This window comes from Emys orbicularis, chromosome 8 (genome assembly GCF_028017835.1).
Source record: "Emys orbicularis isolate rEmyOrb1 chromosome 8, rEmyOrb1.hap1, whole genome shotgun sequence".
NCBI lineage: Eukaryota > Metazoa > Chordata > Testudines > Emydidae > Emys > Emys orbicularis.
Window position 1 is genome coordinate 95,824,593 of NC_088690.1, and position 26,470 is coordinate 95,851,062.

A 26,470-nucleotide genomic window follows, 5' to 3' on the forward strand; every position below is an offset into this window, starting at 1 on the left:
GTAGGCTACCTCCAGGTGGAGTGACCACTTGTGGTGAGAGGAGAAGGCCCTGCTGAGGTGATCCACTAGTGTGGTCTTGATGCCAGGGAGGTGACAAGCCTCCAGGTGGATCTCGTGATTGATTCAGAAGTTCCAGAGACAGAGTGCCTCTTAGCAGAGAGTTGACGAACATGCTCCCCCTTGCCTGCTGATATAGAACATTGAGGCTGTGTTGTCAGTCAGAACTCTAACCATCTTGCCAGACAGGTGAGGCAGGAAGACTCTGCATGCCAAGCGGACCACTCTGAGTTCTTCGACGTTTATGTGTAGTGTCCTCTCCTTTGGGGGCCACATACCCTGGGTCTGGAGATCTCCGAGGTGCGCACCCCAGCCGAGGTCCGAGGCATCCGAAACCAACTTGACGGAGTGAGGGGGGTTGTCGAACGGAACTCCCTCTAGGACCGTCTCGCGATCGGTCCACCATCGCAGCGAGGTGAGTATTGCCAGAGGGAGGGTAACCATCTTTTCCAGGTGATCTTTGGACTGGGAATAGACCATCGCCAACCATTGCTGCAGGGACCGCATCCGGAGCCTGGCATAGCGGACGACGTATGTGCACGCTGCCATGTGACCCAGCAAACACAGGCTGTAGTTAGGGGGAACGCGGACACCTCCGTGATAAGGTTTGTCAATGTCCGAAACTTTTCTAGAGGCAGGAATGCCCTCACGCAGGTCGAGTTGAGCACCACTCCAATGAATTCTATCTTTTGCACTGGAACTAACGTAGATTTTGTTGTTGTTCACCAGTAGGCCCAGGGAGTGGCACGTGGCTTGCAGCACCATGACATCCTTTTGGACATGAGACCTGGAGCTGCCTTTGACCATCCAGTCGTCGAGGTATGGGTAGATCTGGATACCCCGGCATCTGAGGTAAGCCGCCACCACCAACATGCACTTGGTAAACACCCTCAGTGCTGTCGCTAGGCCAAACGGGAGGACTGTAAATTGGTGAATCGGAGAAAACGTCTGTGTCCTTGGAAGATCGCTATGTAGAAGTATGCGTCCTTTAGGTCGAGGGCGGCATACCAGTCTCCCAGATCCAGGGAGGGGATGATAGAGACCAGGGAGACCATGGGGAACTTCAGCTTCTTTAGGTACTTGTTGAGGTCTCGCAGGTCCAGAATGGGACATAGAGCACCCTTGGCCTTTGGGATAAAAAAGTATCAGGAATAAAACCCCTTGTTCCTGTACTTGAGAGGAACCTCCTCAACTGCACCCAGCTGCAGTAACCCTTGAACCTCCTGCACGAGGAGATTCTCGTGAGAAGGGTCCCTGAACAGGGACAGGGAAGGTGGGGGGTAGAAAGAAACTGAAGGGCATAGCTCTGCACCACTGAACCACTGGGTCCTGAACACAAGGTTATAGCAGTCCATAGGGAGGAAAAAGTAAAGGCGGTTGGAAAAAAACGGGGAAGATGGATCCGGGGAATAGTCTGGTAGGTCATCCTCGGGCACACCCTCGGAAAGATTGCTTGTTTTGGGTGGAGCCTGACTGAGCCGAGGGTGGCTCGGGTGGCGTTTCTAGCCCTTGGCCTTCTTGTGAGGCGGGTCCTGCCAAGCCTGGCTCCCTTGTCCCTGAGGCTGTTGTGGTTTGAACTGCTTACGTGCTGGGCCTGGGACGTAAAGCCTCAGAGTTTTCAGGGTGGTATGGGAGTCCTTTAAACCGTGCAGCTTGCTGTTTGTCTGCTCTGCAAATAGGGCCTCGCCGTCAAAGGGAAGGTCCTGCATCAACTGCTGAGCCTCAGTGGACAAGCCTGAGAGGAGCAGCCAGGAAGCTCGCTGCATGGAGATGGCGGAGACCATGATGCGGGCGGCAGAGTCCTCCACATCTGAAGCTGCCTGGAGGGCTGCTCTGGCCACATCTATGCCCTCTTTGAGGATCGCTCAGAATTCCTTCCCGGACCCTTTGGGAAGCAAAGCCTCGAACTTGGCCATGGCCCGCCACATGCTGTAATCATAGTGGCCATGGAGGGCTTGGTGACTGGCCACTCAATTGCAGGCTGGAAGACTAATAAATTTTGCGTCCAAAGAGATCCAGCCTCCTTGAGTCTTTGTTTTTGGGGGTAGCCCCAGGTTGAGCTTGCCTCTCCCTGTGGTTAACTGCCTCAACCACCAGGGAATTGGGGGCCGGATGGGAATATAAGTACTCATGCCCCTTGGTTGACAGTAAGTACTTGCACTCGGCCCTTTTGGAGATGGGGGGCAAGGAGGAGGGAGTCTGCCACAGGGCATTAGCAATCTTAGATACCCCCTCATGAAGGGGTAAAGCCACCCTGGCAGGGGCCGAGGAGCAGAAGACATCAAACAGGGAGTCCGAAGGCTCCTCCAATTCCTCAGCCTGAAGCCCCAGGTTAGATGTGACGCTCTTCGATAGTTCCTGGTGAGCCTTGGTGTAATCCTGAGGAACTGGGTGAGGTGGCTCCGGGATAGCCTCGTCTGGCAATGATGAGGATGATGCCAGTACCGCGGGATCCTCGACGTCCAATGGTGGTCCAGCAGGCTGCTCCCCTGGGTCCTCCTGGACCTGTGGGGTCCTTCCCCCCAAAGTCTCGAGGGGGTCAGGATGTCGAGGCTGCTGGCCTGTCTGAGGCTCCCGACACTGAACCGGCAGCCTGGGAAGGTTTGGAGGACCCCCAAGGGTTCCATGGCGCTGACTACTGCGCTTGGGGCCATGGGACAGGTATCGATGCTGATGATGTAGGCAGCACCGCAGGCATTGGAGGCTGCCCAGCAGTTCGGGAAGCCTGCTCCGTGCCAAAGCTATAGCCAGAGTGGTCGCCACCTGGCGACCAGGATTGGGCGGAGCGGTGGCTCTTATCTGACCGGTGCCGGTCGCTGCACCTGGAGGTAGACCTGTCCAAGCGAGACTAATGTCTTGGTCGGGGACTGATGGTATTCGGCGGATTGGCATTGGAAACCTGGCAATCTATGCCTTACGCTACCCGACTGGTACCGGGACGTCAAGCGGGACCGGGAGCTATCACGGGCTGGTTGCTGGGAGGATCTTCCCAAAAACGGCGATCCCCGTCTCGGAGACCAATGACAGGAGGCTGGTGACTGGTGGCTTCAATCCCCCGATCAGTCCCAGGATTTGTACTGAGCTCTTGGTGACGTGAGGGGTTGGTCTCGGTGCTCCTGCCGGGGGGAGGTGGGGGGGGGGGGGGGGCGGCGTGCATGCCTCAGTGAGTCTGCACCAGGCTACTGCTGAAATATGTCTCAAATCTCGCTGTCGGTGCCCAAGGTCCAGGGACCAAAGAGGGCTCCACTAGTTAGCTTGGGATCTACTCACCACAAGACATGCATTTCAAGTGTTTGAGTACGCACTCAAATCTACTCACCTGGACATCCATAGAGACTGCAGTGCAGATATACCAGATATGGTAAGTATTATATTCGGGCTTGCCAGGATTACATTTTTATCAGTAAATGTCAATTTCACCATACACACACAAACCAATAAAAAAAGATTTTCCTTGATAGAAAAAATTTACAGATAGGTAATTAAGAAAAATGCTGCTTGAGAACTTTTTAGAGTAAAAATCTAGTGATGTATACTTTTGAATTAGGCTTGTTCCAAAAGGACTAGCAAATGAATAAAAGTAGGTATGATTTGTTGATTTAAGGACATTCACTTTGTTTATTTTGACATGTGACGTTGACAATTTCTGTTTTAATGGTTTATAAAGATTTAAATTTTTGAATGTCAACATCTAGAGTCATTAACCGTCTGCCCCTCCATAATTTCCTGCAACTGTGAAAATATAAAATTGATAAAAAGCAAAAAAACAAAACAAAAACCACCCCCCCCCCACTTCAACATCGATATCCACTGAAATTATAAAAAATAAAAATTGAATTTTGCCAAGCCTCGTTACATTTAATATTCTAAATCCCTATTTTGGAAAGCAAAATTATATACTTAACTTGTTCTATGATATTGGGATAGTGATATGACTTATCTGTATTATGGAAATCTGAACACAGATTCTCACATCTTCAAGATGGAGGGGGAGGGGGGAAGGTTTGCACATGAAGTTGCTTGAGTTCCTCCATTGGAAGATGCTAAAGAAACACCAAGTCTTGTATCTGCAGTACAGAATCATGACTACATTTTTTTCCAGTTTAAGTTATCTATCCAGAGCTGACTTACAGAGAAATGTTGTAATAATTCATCTTTCTCCTCTTCCACGAAGCCACCGACAGTTAGAGCTTTGGGACGATGATCCACCACCATATGATTCAATGTGCCCCTTCCTCTCCCACCACGACCTCGTCCTCTTCCTCTGCCCTGAGCAGATATCGCCTTTCCTCGACCTACAGGCAAGATACCTAAACGGGCAGCCTGTTAAAAAGAAAGGCACATAGTGGGCAAAGCTATTTTCAGCTTTCAGGGGAGTTGAAAGCTTCATGTAACAGACATGAAGCACTGGGGCAGCACTCCTTACAAACTCACCTCAACCTGTAGTTGACTGAGCTTTTTCCGCAACTCTGTTGTATCTTCTCCAGAAGACAATCTTTTATGAAAGTCCAGTTCTGCATCTAAAAGCTCCTTTTGTGCCTTAAAAAAAATGGGGATATTAGTACTTATCCTCTAAACACCTTATTCCATTTTCTTTAGCCACAAACTTTAGAAAAATCCCCCAGTATCCATATTCCTCCCTAAGCCCAATGGTTCATGCCCAGTAGAAGAAAATGATGTTCAACTCTGAAGAGAAGACAATTTGAATTCCTGTGTTGAAATACATACAATGCCAGGCTAGTCAACTTCCTTTGGACAAGCAAACTATGATTTCAGTGATCTCTTCTCAGTTGATCATTGAACTATATGGATCAAAAGTAACTTTCAAAAAGTTATTTTCTATTGGAGTTGATGTATTTGCCCAAGCTTATACTTATCAGTAGGTATTTGGTTATAAGGATCACAGTGAAGTAATTTTTGAGGTTTTCACAGGTATGAAAGGATTTTATACTAAATGCTGCAGGAGGACAACTTTACTGCTTGTGGAGTGCCAGTTAGTAGTCATTTATATTCCCACTAATCTATCTTGGCCTTTAAATGCTGGTAGAACTTGCTTTGTCATTGCATCTAAAGCTTTTGTTTATACCTTTCCAATATGGAAAGTTCAAACAAGTCGCAGCAATTAAAAACAGTATCCCTAATGCTTTTTAAATAGCTGTATTACTGTAAACACTGTGTTACAAGTTATTGAATTAGAAAAGTAATCAATACCTTCCTGTATCATTCATGCAGTACAAACCAGCATGTACAGTAACTCCCCACTTAATGTCCTCTCGCTTAACGTTGTTTTGATCTTATGTCCCTGCTCAATTACAGAACATGCTTCATTTAAAGTTGTGCAATGCTTCACTATAATGACATTTGGCTGCAGACCCCGCGGACCAGCGCCATCCCCCTCCTCCCCCGACCTCCTGCCTGCGAGCCAGCTGATTGCTGCGGGCAGGGGAGGGAGGAGGGGAGCCTGCGCGCTGAGTCCTCGCTCCTCCCCCCTCCTTCCTGCCCCCTGAATGTCACAAGCCAGATGATTGCCCCTGGGGGGTTGGGATTGGGGGGGGAGAACGAGGACACGGTGCACTTCCCCTGTCCCTCCCCTGCCACCTGCCCGCGGCAATCAGCTGGCTTGCGGTGTTCAGGAGGCAGGGGGAGCAGGGCAGGCTCCAGGCACCAGCCCACCAACCATGTGCTTGGGGCGGCGCCTGGAGGGGGGCGGCGTGGCGGGGCGCTCCGGCCGGTCGGGGAGAGCGGGCCCGCGGCCGGGCTCGGCGCCCTCCCATGCCGCAATGGGGGGGGGGGGCGGCCGGCCCTGAGGGGGAGCCTGCATGCCGTGTCCTCGCTCCTCCCCCCTCCCTCCTGAACGCTGCAAGCCAGCTGATTGCTGTGGGCAGGAGGCAGGGGAAGGAGCGAGGACGTGGCGTGCGGAGTGGGGGGTGGGGGGAGGAAAGGCGGGTTACAGGTGGGGGCTTGGGGGAAGGGCTGGCGTGGGTGGGCCGAGGGTTGAGCCCCCCCCGCACCTGGTGCTTGCAGAGTAGGGGAAGCTGCCGCTGGTGCTGCGCAACATGCTTCTCCTAGCCTACAGCACCTTCAGCCTCCTTGCCTGCCTCATTGTCTCCAGTGCCAATGGGCTGTGCCTGTGCGGGGTAAGGCGGGGGCACCTCCCAACTATAGTACTGTATGGCAAAAAACATTTCCCTGGAACTTTACCCTCCCATTTACATTCATTCTTATGGGGAAATTGGATTCACTTAACATCGTTTCACTTAAAGTCACATTTCTCAGGAACATAACTACAACGTTAACTGAGGAGTTACTGTACTGGGTAACATGACAGTTCACATTCAGGACCCAAAGAACAGGATTGGCAAGAAAAACTAATTATTAAATTATTACTCAGTTTGATTTCTTCTCAGAACTAGTGTGATACATTTTAACTTCAGAAAGTTGACATTCAAGCAATGTCTAATCAACTTAAGGTTTGAGATATGCTCAGATTACTATAACAACTAGGTATACCAGTTCCCTGTGTACCAGTGTGCTAAAGCGTATTAGCTTTCCACTTTGTTCTATCCCCATGCTTCATTGTCCACTCTAAAAGATGAGGTGAGAAAGTAAACCTGAAGACTGCTATTGCCTGCTTGCTAAAAATCCTAGTAATGATTTATTTCAGAAGATCGTATGTATGCATGCATACATGCATAGAGGTAGGACAATGCACACACCTCTGTCTTGGACTTCAGTTTTGATGGCGTGGAGGCTACAGAAGAAGTTTTCAATTCATCCTTTAATTGAGAGATTTTTCCTGTTAGTTCTTTCAAGGTCTTCATTATTTCTGCCCTCTCCTCTGGTTTCGTGGCCTTATTTTTCTCCAGCTTAGATATCAACATCTATGTAATGTTAAAAAAAAAAAAACCAACTGAGTAAGAAGATACAATTTAGACAAGTAACCACATTGAATAATTTTGGTGCCCACTGGAATCAGAATGCAACAGCTGGAATACATTCCAGACTTACCTTTTGGCATTCTATTTGTTTTTCTAACATCTCCTGCTTCTTTTTTCTCATATCTTGTTGTAGCTTCATTGCCTCCTAAGTGAGAAGGACATACTTTCAGTCAGTTATTGGGCATATACAAGTTACTATGATTAGAAAGAACTAGATTAAAATCACACTACTTTTTCTTGGCTGAGATCTAGAGTAACATCCATTAAGTATTAGATTTGTCCTGCAGTGACACACAATGCTACACTGGACGGGGGATGGATTCAATAAGTCTTTCATCTATAAGTTTCTGATTATCCCATATATAGCCAAGAAAGCCAATAATAATAACTTTTCTAACACTCCTCCTGCCAACTGCTCAGGTGTTATAATTTTTCTTTTAAAAATAATAAAAATGAAAGCTCTAATGAAGATTAAAGGTGTGTGTGCTGCACAAACGTAAAGAGGCTCTGATCCTGATTCACTATATCACAGTGCTGCAACATGCACACAAAACAAGGGACAGCACAGACCACTTAAATGAAAACATTTGTCTCTCCAAATTCCCCTTCATCTTTTTACAAAGACTTTCTCGGTCAAGTAGGATAATTTAAGTGCCTGAGAACTTTAGAGATAGAGGAAACATCCTCTGATACAGAACACATCAGCCACACAATAAGAGCATTTCCAGTAAAGACAAAAATATATAATACACTTAACACCATACGCTCCCTTTACTGCAAGGGGGAACAACTATTGAAAGCCACTGGGCCCACCAGGAAGAGGAAAGTGGCTAAAAGGGCTGCTCCTGACCCTGCTTAGCCACACTGCCTCTCTGCAAGATATCCAGACAGCCCACAGGCTGTACTGGAAAAAAAAAGTGGGATCACTGTAAGAGGCAAGTTGTCTCAGAACTGATCACTGCTCTACAGGAGAAGTTGGAGTTAAAGCTATGTGACCAGGTGTATTAGGCCCGGAGGCCCCCTGCTGGAGACCTCACAGTCCTACCACAACCTATCCAAAAAAGAGTAGAAGAGGATTGTCCTCCAAGCTACTTAGAGAGGCTGCAAGGATCAGCCAACCAGGGCCCAGAAGACTCGTATAAAAGGAGCTACAGAGCCAGAGTGAGTTCAGTCTGCTGGCAGGGTCTGGGGAAACAAGGAAGGTGCTCCTGGCTGTCTGCAGGAGGTGCAAGGGCCAAAGTGAGCAGTTACTGGCAGGGACTGGGGGAGCAGGGAAAGTGCTCCTGGCTGGCTGCTGGGACATGAGTAAGACAAGGGCCACAGGGAAGTGGCCCAGAGAAACACAGTAAGTTAAAGGGACGCGGCTGCTACTTAGAGTGTCCATGGGTTAGGACCTGGAGTAGTGGGCGAGCCCGGGTCCCCCCCCCAACAGCCACTGGGGAAGTGGCTAATCCCTGAGCAAGAGAGTTTAAACAGGCCCAGTGAAGGGCTGCATTTGGAATGGTGTTACCATGACCAGAAGGGGCTGAACTGAGACTAAGGCCACGTCTACACTACCCGCCGGATTGGCAGTTAGTAATCGATCTATCGGGGATCGATTTATCTAGATGAGACGTGATAAATTGATCCCCGAATCGATGCCTGTACTCCACCTCGGCAGGAGGAGTAAGCGGAGTCGATGGGGGAGCCGCGGTCGACTTGCTGCTGAGAGGACGGCCAGGTAAGTCGAACTAAGATACTTCAACTTCAGCTACGCGAATAGCATAGCTGAAGTTGTGTATCTTAGATCGATCCCCCTCCCCCCAGTGTAGACCAGCCCTGACTCTGCTGGAGAGCTGGGGTCAGTGAACTGAGTTCAAGAAAAGTGGCTGAGTTGGAGAGCTGGAGTCACTGAGGACTCAAGAGAAGGCAAAAGTCGCTAGGGAGGAAGCCCTGGGGGCACTGCTCCACTCCAGACCAGGAATCTTTGCAAGGTAGTCCGACCCTAATTGAGGGTACCATGATGAGCCCTGTTGGATGGACTGACTAAGGACTGAGCCTGGAGAAGGCTGCAGGACTTTGAGGGCTTTGAGATAGGCTCTGTAGAACTGTACATCCCAAAAGGTGTGTGTGTGTTTTTGCAGACGGACTGTGTGTGATTTGGCCGGAGAGCTGAGTCACTGGAGACCTGCCTGACAAGCACAGTGGCTGACAGTGGGCACTGTAAGTGGAGAACTTGAGAAAAAACTGCAGGCACACGCACTCAACCAGGGGCACAGTGACGTAAGAGGTAATTTCTTTACAAGGATCTTGACTTCTAGAATATCCAAACAACATATATACAATTACCTGTTTCTTTTTAAGGGCCTCTTGAACGTCATGGGATTTAGATCCTGTGCCAGATTTCACAGATGTCTTTAAGTTTGGGGAATTGTACACCATTTTTGTATGGCTTGTAGAAGTAGGAAATGTCTGAAATAATAGAACACTAAAATGAATTAGGTTAAAGATGTCTTTTTTAGAGAAAAAAAAAGCTATTTGGTATTTAGGTGATGCATGACAACTTAATATAGAGAGACAAGGTGGATGAAGTAATATCTTTTATTGGACAAGCTCAAAAACTTGTCTCTTACCAACAGAAGTTGGTCCAATAAAAGATACTACCTTGCCCACCTTGCCTCTTTAACATCCTGTGAGCAACACACGACAATTACACTGCAAACTTATTGATTCCCGTATGCATGCATATATATTAACAGCATAATTCTGCCCAGAAGAGTAAAGCCTGAATGCTTGTCAAAGGCATTTGACAAAAGAAAACCTCTCCCTTACTAAAGTTCTTATTTGGAGAATAATACAGGGAAAGATAAGAGCCAGTGAGGCCATAACAAGCTAATGCTGCCAGTTACACAAACCACATCAGGATCAAATTTATCTCTGCTAACCACTATGGAGACTAAGTGTATTACTTCTGCATTCTATACAGGTTAGCATTCACACGCCAACAATATTATGCTTTCTGCTCAGAATTTTAGAAACGTGATTCCCATTAAAAGAGCAATAGTTGTTCAGCCTAAACCTTGCACGATTCTTCCTTTCCACTACAAGCATATCTTTTGGTTACCAGGGCTGTTTTGCACCACAGCATCAGTGCAACTCAATCTGCATTACTCTGAACTGTATGAAGATTTATATGGTTCTATAGCAAAGTACCTATCCATGCAGATCAGTGCACATGAAGAGTAAGTTTACAGGAATAAGAAGTGAAATCTTGTCACTAGAGATCTGACTGACTATACTGAGGGATGAGATTTGTTAGCAAAGCAATACCTTTTGAATATTTATTTTTCTAATCATACCTATATTTTAAACCAAGATTCAACAATTATTTCCCACAGACATTACTCTGCAGATAGGAAATTGGAGCTACAGAGATTAAATGACTTGCTGGAGGTCACACAGAACGTTAATGAAACAACCACAAACAGAACCCACAAATCCTATTTAGTCATCCTCTGATCTAACCAATAGTGAAAATATTAAATTTTGAGATTCACAGGCATTAATGTTTGTCAAACATACCTGAGAATCCTCTGCAGTAGCACTGGACTGGTTTAACAAATGTGCTGCATCGGTCTGGTTTCCACCTGCTGCTCCAAGGCGACGTTTAACTGAAACCTTATTAAGGACATAGGCACCCGATGCCAGTGGTTTAGTTATCACCTGCATACGAGTACATATAAAAAGGAAAGATTATATAGTTGCATCTTTAAAGCACTATCCACTTTGAAGCATCACTGATCTTCAATGGTCTGACCAGTTTGACAAAGCAGCCTCATTTTGCATGAGGGCAGTATACCTTTGACACATTGCTATGTACCGTTGCAGCTGGAGGTTGGGCAGTCAGTGTTTGTTGTTGAAGATGAAGCTGGTGATGCAGAGATTGTGGTGGTGGCTGCTGGTGATGGTGCAGGTGTTGCTGCAGCAGTGGTGGCTGCTGCTCATTTTCCCTATGCCACAGCACCCTTATAAATCGATTGTTTAAAACTGCCTCTGTGCTGGAAATGGCCTTTCTGGCCTCATCGTTAGTTAAATACTGAATTAGAGCAGCTTCAGGATCATTCTTGAAAGCAACCTAAAACAGAAGTTCGGCATATATGAACAATTGCCACTGATTCATATTTTACAGGAAACAAAGCATCTGAAATGTCATGTAAAACTGTATTTGACAAATGTTCGCCAGAAAGGAGGGAGTTGTATTTTTCAAGTATCGATTACACAAAAATGACACACTGATGAAGTCAAAGCCAAATGTCCTCTGACATACTTTACACAGCACAGACAATAGGTTTTATGTATGTAGTAAAATACACTACCATTGTGTTATCTGCTATCATCACTATTAAATATTCACTATGAAGTGAGACAGAAACAACCATTGCTGCTCCTATCACAGCTGTGCTCTGCATCCCCAGTTCTTCCTTTTAAAGCGGCTGTGGAAGGGCAGGGTTCAAATCCATACAAGACTAAATATCCACTGTATTAGGCATTTGGGTTACAGAAGCAAGGAGAATTCCGCCCAAAGGCCCAACAAAGTCACTACAATGCAAGCCACAAAGGTTTGCTCCATTTTTAGGAGAAAAGCCTCCTAATTCCATGTGATATATTTGAGGAAAAAAAATGTTTTATTCAATGTCAGTATCAAAGACCAATTTTATTTTCCAGTATGAAAAAGGGAATTACATTTTTTAAATACACTATTTTGGAGGAAGGTAGACTACTACCAATAGAGCAAGTCATTCTTAATAGAGAAAGCTAGATAGTTTTGGACTAAAAATGTCTTTACTCATATCAAACTCAAAACATAGGTAGATTTTCATAGGTCCCACTCTTGATTCAGTTTTCTTATCAAAGGCCTAAAGGAAGCCAAGCTACTTTCCCAGCCAAACAGTGGGAAACAGTTGACTAAGATTTTAGCCATAGAACTAGAAATATTTTGTTTATATAGTTCCATTCCAGACAATCCCAAGCACCATCACCTGAATTGCAGTCACCTGTGGTGGAAAATGGCAGTAAATTGATACTCAGAGACTTTTGGTGAAAGATGCTTGGATAAAGCCCTGACCTTATGAGAAATACTATGGGATCTTCAATTCCCATACAAAAACAGGAAGTATTTTTGTTTACCAGGTCTCTTCCAAAAATCAAGTGTAGGGTGCTCAGTGAATGTTGGGGTTTCAGACCCGATGCTTAACCCCCTTGCTTCACCCCCAGCTTTGAGAGTTTAAAATGCACCTGTGCAGCTAGAAGCTACTTCTTTGGGGGGAGGGATAGCTCAGTGGTTTGAGCATTGGCCTGCTAAACCCAGGGTTGTGAGTTCAATCCTTGAGGGGGCCACTTGGGGATCTGGGGCAAAATCAGTACTTGGTCCTGCTAGTGAAGGCAGGGGGCTGGACTTGATGACCTTTCAAGGTCCCTTCCAGTTCTAGGAGATGGGATATCTCCATTAATTAAAAAATTAAAATTAAATTACTGTATTAATTTTTAACAGAGTGGAGACAGTAATGCAGAGTGGACCAGGCACAAGAGGCTTCTGATTCAGTCCTTTTGCCCTCCCCACTAACTATCCTGATTTCCCAAATGATACAGTATGGTTTTTTGACAAAGTTATTGAAGAGAGACATCCGAAAAAAATAATCTTGATTTTACCTGAATGTTAACAATAGTTCCAAATTTGCTGAAATGTTCATTGAGTCGTGTAATATTATTCAACTCAGGTGGGATTTTTCGAACTTCCAGCTTGGTGTTAGTGTACTGATTCTTTTTCAGAAATCCTGGTTTATTCTGGTTATTGGCTTGCCTAGAAAAAGCGAGAGTGAGATAACATTTATGGGAAACATATTGCATATTAACTACTTAATAGCCTACTGTTCATTACTTAGGTTTATCCTTCTATAATAAGGGTAGATGACAAACTCAAGATTTAATGAGACTGTGGTATATGTAGCATTTAACATCTGTATTCTCAAATGGCAGGAGCCTGTTCACTAAGCCCCAGAGTCTTTTGAGAGCGCTCTGGCTCAGACAATTATATTCAGAACACTGAAAGAAATCCATTTTACATTACTGATTAGTCAGCTGCATTTAGATAATCTCATCGTCCCTTATGGCCTTATACTTATTAGTTCTTACTTTCCCATCCAGGGTTTCTTTACAGGTGGGCCTTCCATACTACTTGGAGGTCTTTTCCTGTTGTCTGGCTCAAGCACCACTCTGGTTACATTGCTGCTGTTATTTGCAATGGAAATGGGAGTTTCAGTCTGGATGATAATGTTGGCCGCTGGAGGAAAAAGAAGCATATTATTTAAAGTGCTCTAACCGAGACATCCCCATAATTAACATTTAAAGTTTAAAAAGCAGGCTTTTGTTTAAAGAAAAGCACAAGTATACATACTACAGATGGGTATGTTCAGCTGTTAATACTAAAAATCAAAGGTTTTGACAAGCTGATCAATCTTGTTTATGGAATTACTTCAGAGAATGGAAGTAAGTAGCTTAACAATAAGCTGAGTAGTGGAGGGTAAGAATCTCTCTTAAAAATGACTTTGGACAAGCACCATATTAAAATTAGAGAAAAACCCTCAAATTAAACTTCACACTTTAATTTCCAAAGTAAGTGTCAGCCTATTTAACTCATTTAAGAAAGTATGAAAGCCTTAAGAAAGCCACAAATATAGGCTGAAACCTATCTGTTCAGACCACAATTAACATTTTTTAGCATGACTTTCTTTCTTGGGCTGAAGATCAAGACAGAGGTGAGAGGCTGCAGAAGTGCTGGGAAGCTGCAGTTTAGAACTGGATGCAATTAAAAGAACTAGGGAGATGAGGAATATTTGCCTAGTACTTGATTGCATCCTGCTTAGATGCTGCTATTGCCATTAGTCTTTCACTTCCCACATGCCAAATACTCATTCCCCTAAAAAGAAGCTTGCTTAACTGTACATAATTTTATACGGTTTGTATAAGTACCAGAGACTTCGGTAACACTAGTTACACTGGTGAGAATGAAGGGTACAGGATGCACAGATTTTTTCATTTTAAATATAAAAACAGCTTCCAAAGTAAGTGCACCTCTCTTAGCCTTGAAAAACTAGAATAGAAGGGATTGAAACCAATTTGCCTATAGTGTTCTGGATTTTCCCCGTTACTGAAATGCATTCTCAGAGAGCAGTCTCTTAGAGCTTGCAGTGAAGTAAATCTTGTGTTTATGGCATCACAATCCTATGCTATGGAAATGGCATATCAGATTCCACAATAATACTTCACTACTAGATCCTCTGCCCCACCCTCCTCCACCTCTGGGAGCTTCTTTAATACTGTTCTGGGCGCCAACAATTTAAAAAAAAAAAAAAAAAAAAAAAAAAAGCCTTACAGGTGTTATGTGCAAGCAAAAGTTTTTTTTATACATGAGAATTAACCCTTCATTTAAACTACACCAGCTCAACCCAATAAATGCAATAGTTCCACACGCAAAAAGATGTAAGATTTCATGTGTGATAGTCTGTTTAAATTAAGATACCTTGCTTAAAATAAGCCAGATCCTCATGTGGCCAAGACCTGCCACAGCAGCTCCTTTGCCACCACCCTTACTTCAGCTGACACAGGGAGTATATGGAGAGAAGTTGGTGTGGATGGGCATTCTTGTGCCCCCTGTTGCCAGAATGAACCTTTGTTACATTAAAGCAGTGTTCAGGCTGCTTATGTTATAATGGGTACGATTTTTGGATTAGGTAGCTTAAAGCTTTTTGCCCCATCTCACCTCCCAGCTGCACTAAGAGCTTGTTGAGTGCATTTGAAAATTAGAGGGAAAGTGATTTGTATTTTGCATTAGTCTGCACAGTAGCAAATCAGTTTTAAGTAATTTTTTTTTTTTAAACTTTTAGATGATCACGTTAGCATTCAAAATTATCTTCTACTTTAATAAGAACTTTGACATTTAAAGTGTGTGAAAGTTATGCCTGAACATTAGTTCAAAGGCTCTATTGGTTTTTCTTTGTTCCAGGCTGAAACTAAGAAAAACCAAGTGATGACAGACTCAACTCTGTTCATAAGAACAGTTACAGCAGTGTCAAGATACCTTTCTTACCTCTTGGATTTGTATCCATCTCCCCAGATGTTAGGCCAATCAGATTTGGACGCTGTGTCTGTGTTCTAGTAAAGAACTGTCGGTACTGAGATCTACCAGCACTGGTAATACTAGGTGCTTCAGGGTTATAACCATCTGGCTCATACGTATCTATCAGGAGACCGAAAAAGAAATAGGAGGGATTTCTAAATAATTCCAAAATTCCAGGTTAGTTGCCTTGAGGAAGATGATTTGAATGTAACACGTCTGATGTACTACACTGAGCACATAGCCCTTGTCTCAAGGAAAAGAAATTGCAAAATAGCATTCAGCTATATCATCCTGAAGGTCATCTCCCTACCCACCATGACCTGGAAAACCATGCTGAGGTCCAAGAATTAGAGCCTGGTTTGGGTGGGGAGAAGAGATGGGAGTAAAATAGGGCATAGAAATACACGTAGCCTGCAATCTAAAACACTTGAGTAATATTATTGAACTCTGTAGTAAACCCGTGTTCTACTTAGTTTGTCACTGTTGCTAGTTTGAGGCGTGTTAATACTTCAACCTTTTTCATGCTGGTCCTCAATTCAGAAATGAAGGAAGATTTAAGCCATGTAGGTTATTTTTAATAAATACGTCAGGCAGTAGGGTTTCCTTATGGCACTCTTCACTAAATCTGATTATATTCCAGTGCCTGAGGGGAAGCAAAGCAGACACCCATGTATTTTGCAGGGCAGGGTGGGTAGGGAGATGGACCTTCAGGATGATATAGCTGAACTCTGTTGTGCAATCTCTTTTCCTTGAGAAAAGGGCTATGTGCTCAGTGTAGTACGTAAGACATGTTCTACATTCAAATAATTCTAAGACAGCTGAAATACCAGGCAATCATTTGATCAAAAATATTTACCCACTAAATGAGCCAACAAACAGAATTTAGCTATCTGACTCCAAGACCGGAAAGAAGAACTCTGTGTAAGCTTGAAAGCTTGTCTCTCTCACAACAGAAGTTGGTCCAAAACAAGATATTACCTCACCGACCTTGTCTCTCCAATTAGACATTAAGGATCACAGTAATCAAAAGGGATAAAGTAGGGCTGTTGACTAATTGCAGTTAACGCAAAAAATTAATTGCGATTAATCGCAGTTTGAATCGCACTGTTAAACAATAAAATACCAATTGAAATTTATTAAATATGTTGGATATTTTTCTATATTTTCATATATATTGTATTCTGTTTTGTAACTGAAATCAACGTGTATATTTTATTACAAATATTTGCACTGTAAAAATGATAAACAAAAGAAATAGTATTTTTCAACTCATCTCATACAAGTACTGTAGTGCCATCTCTTTGTCATGAAAGTGCAACTTACAAATGTAGATTTTTTGTGTATTACATAACTGCACTCAAAAATAAAACAATGTAAAACTTCAGAGCCTACAAGTCCACTCAGTCTTCTTGTTCAACCAATCCCTCAGACAAACAAATTTGTTGATATTTACAGGAGATAATGCTGCCCTCTTCTTATTTACAATGCCACCAGAAAGTGAGACCAGACATTTGCATGGCACTTTTGTAGCCGGCATTGCAAGGTATTTACATGCCAGATATGCTAAACAGTCGTATGCCCCTTCACACTTCAGCCACCATTCCAGAGGACATGCTTCCATGCTTATGACGTTTGTTAAAAAAATAATGCGTTAATTAAAATTGTGATTGAACTCCTTGGGGGAGTATTGTATGTCCCCTGCTCTGTTTTACCCGCCTTCTGCCATATATTTCATGTTATAGAAGTCTCGGATGATGACCAAGCACATGTTGTTCATTTTAAGAACACTTTCACTGCAGATCTGACAAAACGCAAAGAAGGTACCAATGTGAGATTTCTAAAGATAGCTACCGCACTTGACCCAAGGTTGAAGAATCTGAAGTGCCTTCCTAAATCTGAGAGGGACGCGGTGTTGAGCATGCTTTCAGAAATCTTAAAAGAGCAACACTCTAATGTGGAAACTACAGAACTCGAATCATCAAAAAAGAAAATCAACCTTCTTCTGGTGGCATCTGATTCAGATAATGAAAATGAACATACGTCAGTCCACACTGCTTTGGACTGTTATCGAGCAGAACCCGTCATCAGCATGGACGCACGTCCCTGGAATGGTGGTTGAAGCATGAAGGGACATATCAATCTTTAGCGCATCTGGCACATAAATATCTTGCAACGCTGGCTACAACTGTGCCATGAGAATGCCTGTTCTCACTTTCAGGTGACCTTGTAAACCAGAAGCAGGCAGCATTATTTCCTGCAAATGTAAACAAACTTGTTTGTCTGAGCGATTGTCTGAACAAGAAGTAGGACTGAGTGGACTTGCAGACTCTAAAATTTCACATTGTTTAATTTTTGAATGCAGTTTTTTTTACATAATTCTATAAATGATATTCTATTATCGTTTAACAGGGTGATTTATCCTAGGTCTGATAGCGATTAAGATCCAAGAACACAAGAGAAGCTAGGTTGGAGAAACAGAGCAAGTGTGGGTTCTTTCTAAATGCCACATCAAGGATGTCTCATTCTGTCAAACGTGTAAGGAAAAAACCCACACAAAACCCGGAGTTGTTAAAATTTGTGGAAAGCCTCCAAGTAAATACTGCATGGCCTGGAAGGGGAATGACTGAATAGAGAGATTCATCTGACACCAAGTATCAAAAATCCACCAAACCAGCCTTTCACATTGCCAAGAGGCCATTGAAGTTTCCCCAATACATACTGTAAGTTTTAAAATGTATTCTTTCAGAAAAAGCAAGAGTGACAAATGCTTGATCTTGGATATTTTTTAAAAGCAGTTTAGCTCTGGATTCTGCTGAGGACTTCCGTTAAGCATATGTAAATTGTCCTCTAGTTGCTCCTTTGTTGTATCCCATCTGATTTCAAGGGCACAGTCACTGAATGTTCCGATGGCAACAGTGAGAATTTAAGAGAATTTATGTAGTGTCAAAGCATCAGTAACATCCTAAGAATTAAGACAGATTAATCAATCACGAAGAAAAACCCTGCAATTGAAGGACAATCATGTGGGGACAACATGGACTGGAAGTATTTGGGATAAATGAACAAAGATTTCAGCAAGATAACTGAGTGAGCTAAAGCAACACTGCCCTTCAGAACAAGGAAAACAGAAATGCCAATCGACTCTTCATTACAGGCAACAGTAGTGTAGCACTAAAGATATTGTTGGATTTAAGTTAACCATTTAAGGTTATTCAGTGACCAGACAGATATATTCAGTTACTGCTTTCAATTATGTTTTATATAAAATCTTCATTTTCCATAGTAAAGAGGGACACATTCTTCTTTTGGATAATTACAATGAAGTCGCAACATAAACAAAGTCTTATCTTTATAGCTTGCTTTTCTGGTAACAACATATTTTGGTAGCTGCATATATATATATATATTTTTTTTTAATAGAAAATTAAAAGATGTTACTGTAATCAAGAATAGAAGCCTTAAAACTGGCCAAAAATAAAAATAAGGCTGAGAGAACGGGGGGGGGGGGGGGAAGAGAGCGCTACTTAGAGGTTTAAGCGTACACAAGGTTACAAGTTTAAGTGTAAATACTGAGGATTAAGCTGATAGTTTTAGACGAGGCTAATAAATCTAGTTCACCCCGGATCCTCCACATTCCCTGAGGCTGCAGAGCTCCTATGCCATGGTCATACTGCTTTAAGGAGACGATGCCTGAATGAAATTCCATTTAAATGTGAAACTATCTTCTCCTCCCTCCTGCCCCCCTCTCCCCCAACAAATGGAGCATTAATCAAAGGAAAGCCACCAAACTGAATGTTTTTGGATTTGTATGCACTGCAAGAAAGTAAAAGTAATCACCATTTATATTATACAACATTACCAGAAGTAGTTTTAACTCTATTTTATCCCAGGCAGATTAAAAGACACTTGCTTACGTTCTGATACTGTATACAGTAGGTTCTGGGGTAAAGGAGGAGGTAGTCTTGCTCCCACTGGTGCAAGATTGGGCACCGCACTTGTCCGAGGCTGGTCACGGTTATTCATCAAACTTGACTGTGTTAAAGGTGGTCCTATAATGACAACATTAAATAGATCACTGACTTCATAGCCCTACAGATACTGAACAAGTTTGGACTGAACTGTTTGTACATTTATACTCAGCCTTTACTATAACCAAGTTTCTTGAGATTGCAATATTTTCTAATCTGAGAGTAATAAAAACATTCTGTATATGAAACGTGATTTGGGTTATTTATTCAATGATATTTTATCAGAAAGAATAAAGCTTTAAACTAAAAGGCACTCTCTCTTCCCTTGGAGACAGTAACTATTATTGTTAGGGCTTACATTTGCTAGAACAGATCCTCCCTCACTTCCACCAGGGGAATAAAATCTCATTGAGAGCAAGAGATCACAATAGCGCTGTTTAGCCAGCATTTCTCAAATGTGGCCACCAGCGGCTTTTCTTGTGGCCACAGCCTTCCGGATGGTGATTGAGGGGCGGGCGTAAAGCAGTGATCCTCCCCTGGAGCCACAAACGCCAGAGGAGCAGACAGCTGGTGTGAGTTCCCCATCTTCTCCATGGCGGTGGGGTTCAGGCTTCCAGCTTCATCCCTGCGGGGTGGCGGGTTCCGGCCATGCGGCAGTGGGCTTTGGCCTTGGGCTGTCCCCCGGCCCCTCGTGCACCACCCCCAGTCCTTGCTGGATCCTCCGGCCACTCACCCATCCACTACATCACCCCCAGCTCCCACCGCCTCCCTACCCACATCCCCATCCAAGGCTTAATTTGTCTCCCGGCTTGCCAGGGCTGAGTAAGTCTGCTGTGAAAAGTGATATTTGCATGTTTATTAATATCACTTTTCACAGCCTCCCAGCTAGCTTAACAACACAAAACAAAAAAGACAAGAACATGCAAAGCACCTTATTTGTGTTTCTGTTCTGTTTAGGTCCAGTAAAGGATAGAGACAACTGTATGCTATTTTTATTATTGAGCTTGCAAAAAAACCTTGCATAAATAAATTACTATGATTTGGACATGTACATGTGCATATATATTAATTTTTCGTAAAGTTAATTAAGTGTTTTAGGAAAAATTATCATAGTGGCCACCACACTCTGAGGCCACCAAAAATTTTGTTGTGAGAACCCCGGGTTTAGACTACAGGTCTAAAAGAAGAACTGAAAGGACAAGAATTAACCCTTTTGTGGACAGAAGCATTTTTGTGTTCAAGCTCAGAGTTATTTTACTATGTTCTTTTCTACTTACTTAAGTCCAGTACAAAACTGAGAACAGCTTTGATTTTTTATTCATATTTTAAGGGTCCACAGAACAGTGGCTTAATCATGATATGCATCCAATTAATAAGGTTTCAACCATGATCAGACAGCACACTATAGTCTGTATTCTATTGAGCAAAAAAAAAAAAAGGTGGTAAGCAGCTCCAAGTAGTTTTCCTGCTGATCAGATGTACTCGTTTGGGGGGGAGGGAGGGGAGGCGTGCATATGTTTTTCCATATCCAGATGATTTTAATTTCATTTTCTTATATTTTTAATACAAACATAAAAGTTAAATGTATCACCACACAGTTCTTAAATCCTGAAGCCATTTCAGAAGTCTTTATAAGTTTTGCACACAAGTTGGTCAATAGCACTATTTTTGGGGGGAAGGCTAGCAAACTCAATCCTCAAAAAAAGATTGTATGAATTATTAAACCTCACATTCACACACTTTTCTGAACATCACTTATCTGAAAAATTTACAGGAGGCCCAAATGCTGAATGCTTGGAGAGTTCTGATGGAGTATGACTATTCCTATTCCCACAACAGCTGGCTGACTAGTCCACAGAATGCCACATGTACTGTGTTGATGTAATGAATAAAACAGTGCTGGAACACAGTGTACATGTTTCCAGTATTCTGCAAAATTCTTCTCACAGGCACAATTTATGCCCCAACATTTCTCAGAACCAGCAAAATACATTGGGATATAGTAGAGAAGTGGCTAGGGAAACTCAGCCACCACTGACAAGCCAAAAAACCCTAATCAACCAGAAGTGTTAGATGTGCTAGAATGCATCCTCTTTATTTTGGACATTCTACACCTAAGAGAGGAAATTTTGAAAAATATTATTAAGTATGATATGCTTTATTACCAAGTCTAGTAGGACAACTACAGAACTTGAAACCTCTGCCTGTAAGCTAGTTCAGTTTTGATGACAGCACACATTTTCCTTAAAATTAGTTATTTGAATATTATATGATTGGTAAGGAGTTTCAAACTAATGTGAGAATCTTTTGACTAGACTAACCTAAAAAAGTCATCTAAACTAATTGTCAGCAATAATCAGCCCCATGTATATGAATAGCTGCATCTATTCCTTTGTATTTAACATGCTTTGAGTCCTGAGTATCTACTAATCAAAGGGATATATTATACTGAATCTATAGTGAGCCTTATTGGAGACTGAAGTGCTAAGTGCATGAATCTAAATGCTCAATCCTACACTGATGGATGGGGGATGGTTAGATTCCCCACCGTGTCTCTAGTTTCTATATTAGTCATTTATAGTGCTGTGAACACTACATTTTTAAAACTGCCTTCCAAGTTTCATTTTAGTAAATGTTTTGTACAGCACACAGATAGCTAAGAAGCTAGAACAATGTGTTACTTTGGGTAAATAAAAGTATTTCTTTTAACAGGAGCCAAGTAATTCATACTAGGACTACAAAATAACCTACTGCAATATTTTAACTTACTTGATACAGGAAGCACGACCGGAGGTGGTGGCCGAGGATGTACTTGTGGGCCTGGCATTCTCATATTGTGAGCTGGACCTGGCATTGGAGGCATTAGCATACCAGGAGGAGGAGGAGGGGGGAGTCCTGGGGGTGGTGGTGGAAAAGGAATCATGCTTGGCAATGAAACTTCATCTACTACTAAAGGGTCATTTCCATGATCAAATTGGCAAAGGTCGCCAAGTACACAAAATCCTCGCTCTGCAAAGACAGACAGACAATTTCATTACCATTTTTCAAGAACTTCAAAAGTGATGACTATAAGATTTAATCAAGTATCACTATTTCCGTGATTTCTCACTAAAGAACAAATAGATGCATTTAAGAAGTCCAGCATATTCTGATCTAACATTTCACACCATTAAATAAAACTTCAAACTAGAATTCCAGTTGGAATATTAGTTTAGCGTCAAAGAATCTGAACTGTTTCCACAACAGTGTACAAACTTCAACAGCGACATGGGGGATGGGTAGGTAAGGGAGACAGAATCACCACCTGTTTTATGTCAAACCCTATAATCTGAAGACTGCTACTGGCTGAAGTATTTGCGAAGGCACGCCCGTAGAATTATGAACTTAATACATTCCTGGCAGTGCCAAAAATTGTCAGATTTCAAGTAAACCACTTCCAGCAAGATTAAGTCTTATCCAAGCAAACTGCAGGTTCATATGTACCCTTACATTAAAAAGAATCTACCTACCACTTAATCTTCATTTACTGCAGAATTTAGTAGATATATTTAAAAATAAAAGAATATGTGAGAGGTAAGAAATAAGACACTAGGGAAGAAGTTGGAGAGAAAACAATAGCTTCCTTACCATCATAATCTCGACATCGTCTTTTAGGAGGAGGGTTTCTGCCAAATGAATTGGGAACACTATGATTGTTATAATAATTTGACCAACTCTCTGTTGTGTTCTCAGGATGGTGAGCAGGTGCAATCACGGTAACAGCACTGGGAATAGACTGCGCAGAGGAATACTGTTCAGTAGAATTACTGGATGACAAAGACACTGGGTTATATGAGCTCTCCATGTCATTCCTTTCACTCTTGAATTTTGCTCTCTCTTTGTGTTCCGCTTTAAAAAAAAATTAGCAAAATAAACCAGGTAAGTTTTCATGCTTTTGTTAGGTATGGAGAAATAGAATGCATAGATGGTTAGTGGACATTACACAGTAATACAAACTCACGTATTCACCATGCAGAACGTAGAATGTTTATACTGTTTGTGTAAAATTACTTTTCTTAAAATGCTAGAACTGTAGACCCAAGACATCGAAGGAGTTTCCACCTCAGAAACTGATCATTGCTCTCACAAAGCTCACATTCATCCAACCATTTTCCTTTCTTGAAAATGAAAGCAACTTTTCCCTCTAATGTTGAATGAATGACAAACACTCCTTAATATACCCTGAAATACACAACACTTTATTCTGCCAATCGCTTCAGTTCCTGGATTCCCTATACAAGACCAATAGAACACGATGCCATCATTCCATTTAAGTATTAAAAAATACCATCTTCTAAAATTGAAACAATTTTATAGGAATAAATCAACTTCTGCATAAAAAGATACCAGCATTTTGGAACAATAGTATGTTTTATCAACAGACAGCACAATACCAGAAGCATACATCCACTGGAATACACTTATGAATAAATTAAAATGGAGTTTAAAAAAAAACCTAATTCCCCTGACTATACTACACTACAGAACAGCGTCTTAATTGGTTTAATTATGTCAGCAGCATGTACTTCTCCAAGCCAGTTCCATAGCTAGTGTTCTTAAACAACTCACAGGCATCCAACTTCTGTTTGTTTATACATTTTGCATTAATCACTACAATGAGTCAGATGTTCTTCCAGTGCAACTTTTTGGCTACTCACCAATATTTCTGTTCAGATCCCGGTCTTTGCTTCTACCCCCGCTGCGGCTACGACTTCGGCTTAACCCTCTGCTTTTACTACGACTTTTACTCCTGCCTCTTCGCCAGTCGTATTTGTCTCTATATAAATCATTCCGATCATAGTATCTGTCATAGTCTCTCCATTTGCCATCATCTCTCTTTCTCTCTCTGGTTCTGTAAGTCATGTATGTATAAGCCACATATATTGAGAGAAACAAAGCCACGGAACAACTTTGGAGTCACAAATGGTAAATGTTCTTCCCTCCTTACTATACTCAGACAGTGGCACCCACATGTGCCTCTATAGCCATGCTGTCTCACAAGAACGAACAGGTTCCTGGAATGGACAACATCATCAGCTGCTGTTAATATTGTGCATAAAAAAAACCCCAATGTTCTTCTACTCTCTCTCCTTTCTGAAATGTGGGTGAATAGATGGAACTCTTAAATATCCCTAAGCACCAGCCCGTGGGACACTTTGCGGTGTTCTCAGAGGAGACTATGTTCTATCAAAGAGCTACTGGAGGTTGATGGCAGAAGGGGAGGGAGGACCGAGTAGGCATTCTGGTAAAATTACTGCCTCAAGAGGTGAAAATCCACAGTTAAAGAGTCTGGCCAGCAAGGAAAGGGAAAGAGATGAACATCTTGTGATTAAACGGCAATACTAACCTTTGTTCATTAGAATCTAAACGGTTTCTCTGTGGGCTAGGATACTTCTTTTTCCTGCCATCTCGTTCTTCCTCAAACGACTCTTGAAATATCTATTTAACAAACACCACATCATTAAACATAAACAGCTTTAAAAAATACAAAGAAATAAACCTAGATTTAGTTCAAACCACAGCTAGCAGCTGTTTAAGACAACAGGACACCTATGCTAAATGTGTATGTAACAAAGCAGCAGGGTTGTAAATCTTCATGTCTTTTTAAAAGCTTTTAGTTTCCCTTTGTCAGTAAAGCTTTCCAAAATTAGAAGACTATTTTTGGGTTAAATTTACATTATACAGGAGGTGTTGAAGTTAAAGAAAAACAGTGTGTCATCCTCTAATTGGTTGCAGGGTTCCTTACTGTAAGCAAATAGGATCTCCTACATACGATTTCCCAGACAACAGGAACTTAAAACTATGCAGCTTTGCAGGCCTTCTTTCATATGTAGTTGCATCATTAATATGAATTCTGGATGTGGTAAATTATTCATATATTTGGATAGTACTGTACAGGTCATACCTCTTACAAAAATTAACAAAAGCCAAAAACAATTTCACTGGTGTTTTTACTCAGCTCCACCATAACTTGGTCTGTTTGAAAAAGATCCTTGTACTGTTTCTAAGTTTATTTGTAGCCATTTTGTTCCAAACAGTGCATCACTTCTAAATTATTAATAATTTTGATGGCAACAGCAATGTTCTTCTATAAAAGCTTCAAGATAACTATATTTTAGTTTAAGATTCTTCCTTTGTCTGCATTATTTTAGCTTGTGTCATTCCATTTACAGGGAATCCCAAAACATCTCTAGATGTACAGCAAATGACGTTTCACAATGAGTTTAAAAGACATTCTGGTCTAGGACTGGCTATATGATGTCCTGATCCCATGCAACCCCACATAAGAAACCCAAATACCCAATTCTAAACCAAGAGAACAATGGCAATTTTAAGATCTGTTCTAACATGAACGATCATAGCTAAATACAAGTGTTATGGCATCAAAAGAAGTGATAGACTTATAAGGATGCAGTATGATAAACTTTCACTCAGGATCAAATGGTATTTCAGAATTAGAATTTTGGTATGAAGAGATGGTCCTTAGATACAATGAAGGGCAACCTAGAAATAGCTAGATTGAACAGCGTAGATGTAAATCTACACTAAGTTACACTTTTAGCAGAGAAATGTCTCCCCTTCCAAAACCCAAGGTTACATGACTATTCTTTGGAGGCCTGACTGACAGTTCGCAACGTGTGATCATTTACTGCCTCCATGACCTTCGGCTGATTGCTGACATTGCCGACGGGACCACAAAAGTATAGTAAGATATTTCCAATATCTATATGTAGACTCTCAGACAACAGTGGATATATGAAAAATCCATTTAGAGGTACTTGTCTTAAGCCGTGTTTCCCAACTGTTCACTTATCAAGGAGAGATTTTAGAAGGGAAACTTCTAGTAGTCCTAAGAGTACATGATATACATGCACATGAAGTGGGAGAAGGGGGTCAGAATATCATATATCCCATCTGACCTTATCTAAATATAGCCAGCTCTTTTCTGTAATAACTACATCACTTAAATCAGGCTTGTGAATCTCACTGAACCATGATGACAGTACATCCAGAGAACAGAGAATTATTTCTATTGCATTCTCTATCAAACACTCCAATCAGGATCAGGGCACCACTATGCTAGGTGTTTTACAAACTTGTAGAAAGAGGTTCCCTGTGCTGGGGAATACACAACCTAAAAAGACAACTAAAATAAAAAGAGGTAGTGGAAAGGGGTACAATATACAAATGAAGTGACCAAGGCTGATGATGGGCACACACCTTGGCGCCTCCATTTTTAAACATTTTTATTATTGTTGGCAACAATGAATAGGAGTATAAAAAGCAGCTGCTGTGGAAAGAAAGCTGTATTA

The 26,470-nt window shown here is 42.2% G+C and overlaps 1 protein-coding gene across 1 annotated transcript in view; it reads right to left on the bottom strand.

Moving 5' to 3' along the window:
- RBM27 (RNA binding motif protein 27) overlaps positions 1-26,470 on the bottom strand; it is a 40,156-nt gene that overhangs the window by 6,595 nt on the left and 7,091 nt on the right. The window contains exons 4-18 of the mRNA XM_065409051.1: positions 24,505-24,596; positions 23,816-24,009; positions 22,746-23,006; positions 21,888-22,127; positions 19,065-19,199; positions 15,121-15,270; positions 13,167-13,314; positions 12,684-12,834; positions 10,834-11,109; positions 10,557-10,697; positions 9,324-9,446; positions 7,066-7,140; positions 6,774-6,938; positions 4,492-4,596; positions 4,189-4,380 (exon numbers count right to left, since the gene is read on the bottom strand). Of these exons, the coding sequence (XP_065265123.1) occupies positions 4,189-4,380; positions 4,492-4,596; positions 6,774-6,938; positions 7,066-7,140; positions 9,324-9,446; positions 10,557-10,697; positions 10,834-11,109; positions 12,684-12,834; positions 13,167-13,314; positions 15,121-15,270; positions 19,065-19,199; positions 21,888-22,127; positions 22,746-23,006; positions 23,816-24,009; positions 24,505-24,596 (2,448 nt within the window). The remainder of the gene's footprint in view (positions 1-4,188; positions 4,381-4,491; positions 4,597-6,773; positions 6,939-7,065; positions 7,141-9,323; positions 9,447-10,556; positions 10,698-10,833; positions 11,110-12,683; positions 12,835-13,166; positions 13,315-15,120; positions 15,271-19,064; positions 19,200-21,887; positions 22,128-22,745; positions 23,007-23,815; positions 24,010-24,504; positions 24,597-26,470) is intronic.